Raw genomic sequence first — 1,667 nt, forward strand, 5'->3', positions numbered from 1 at the left:
CTACCTAACCCACTTAAAAGTGCTGTGGTCCCACTGCCCAACAACTGCCATCAGTCGTTAGCGCTCCTTCCTGCATCCTCGGTGCCTACAGGGTGTCATGCGCTGCCACGCGTTTCTGCCCTTCCCTCAAAAGGGGAGCAGGTGACCTCCCACCTTTGAGGCTGGGACTCGGCAAAAGGAAAGAAAACGCTGCAAAACCTTCAAGGAAATCACACCCCGGAGGCAGAGTGACCCACACAGCATGGTCATGAGGAGGCATGAGGGGGATATTAGAGTAGCATGAGAAGTGCCAGAGTCACTTGCTAAAGCCATTTCCCACACACAGCCGGATACCACCACTCTCAGCACACGCACTCCTCCTTTTGGGAAATGGATGTAATGCCACAGTGCTGAACACCAGGACAAGTCCCCGTATTCCACCAATGAGGCACCCCACAGTCACAGTGGAGAGAAGAAAGAAAGAGGGAACAAACAAGAGCGAAGGATCTCACAGGCAACGGGAGCAGGGCCATAGAAAAGTCGGTCTCACCTTGGCTTTGTGGCTGGGCTCAGAGCTCAGGCCGTTGGGGGAGCTGTACAGCTCTTTGGAGACCACACACAGGAACTCTGTCTGATCCTCATTCCCGTAGTTGTAGGATGAGCCAATGTTCACAAGCTAGAAAAGAGGAGAGCAAGAATCACAAGCACATGTTACTGCAGACATCCACTCCTCCTGGGGAGCAAGGCAGAAAGCCCACCATACAGCATGGAGTCCAATCCATACCCCCAGTATGAGGCCTTTCTACAGGCCTCATAACTAAGCTGAGGAGGCAGCACAGAGAACCAGGAGAGGAATCAGCCAGGATGTGAAACAGCTTAACCTCACACAGTATCCTCTAAACTTCTAGAGTAGGGGCAGGAGACAGCCCGTGTGATAGCACCATCAATGACTGACCCAATATTCTCAGATAGGGAGGTGCCTTGCCTGGGAACTGTATGGCATCCATGATCTTTTCCCCAAAAGACAACTCCTTTCTACCCTCCTCTACCTTCTCCATACCTGCTCAAAGCGCCATCCATCCGACATAGTGGAAACCATCTGAGTGAGCTCCTCTTCCTGGCACTGTAGCACACGGTAGACATGCTTAGGAGGCACCTGACAGCAAAATTGCAGAGGATGTTGACAATGGTCATATGCTAAAGGCTGTTGCACTCCTGCAAAATGAAGTGGTGGTAGCCCCCCTTGACAGACCTGTCCTCTTCCCCATGTCCCAGGTTAAACAGGAGTGGAAACCACAACCCAACTTTCTACTACGCTGTCTTGGGGAGCAAGGACAACGGTACCTCTCCTGGAGAGGAGGGACTGAGATGAGTGCTTCCTGCATTGTCCCCAAAAGATACTGGTCTCTTCCAATGGGGAGTTTGCATTTGTTATTAAAAAGTCATTTATGCAAATGTCACAAATGCTAATGGGGTTTTGTGAGCGCAAAGTGACTGTGTTGCTGGAGGCTTACAACCTGAGGCAGACATGATGAAAAGTGAGATATCAGCCAGCACTCCCAAAAGACAGATTTTAAAAGGTTATTGGCCAAGACAAGGTGTTATTCTGCCACAGGATTGATTCCTTGTGCCTCATTATCTGCATTTAACTCTTCCACAGACATCTCTTCACCTGTTCCCTCCAGGTT

At 50.4% G+C, this 1,667-nt stretch overlaps 1 protein-coding gene across 1 annotated transcript; it reads right to left on the reverse strand.

Annotated features, from left to right (window-relative positions):
* Window positions 1-295: 295 nt before the first annotated feature.
* On the reverse strand, window positions 296-1,135 carry LOC104627405 (BTB/POZ domain-containing protein KCTD5-like; the record flags this gene model as incomplete). Its single annotated transcript, XM_010295618.1, is given in 4 exon segments — window positions 296-451; window positions 453-518; window positions 521-655; window positions 1,040-1,135. Coding segments are annotated over 4 exon segments (453 nt in total), but the record flags the coding sequence as incomplete, so codon positions are not given.
* Between the last annotated feature and the right edge of the window lie 532 nt (window positions 1,136-1,667).

Source organism: Phaethon lepturus, unplaced genomic scaffold, assembly GCF_000687285.1.
Source record: "Phaethon lepturus isolate BGI_N335 unplaced genomic scaffold, ASM68728v1 C13876056, whole genome shotgun sequence".
Taxonomy (NCBI): domain Eukaryota; kingdom Metazoa; phylum Chordata; class Aves; order Phaethontiformes; family Phaethontidae; genus Phaethon; species Phaethon lepturus.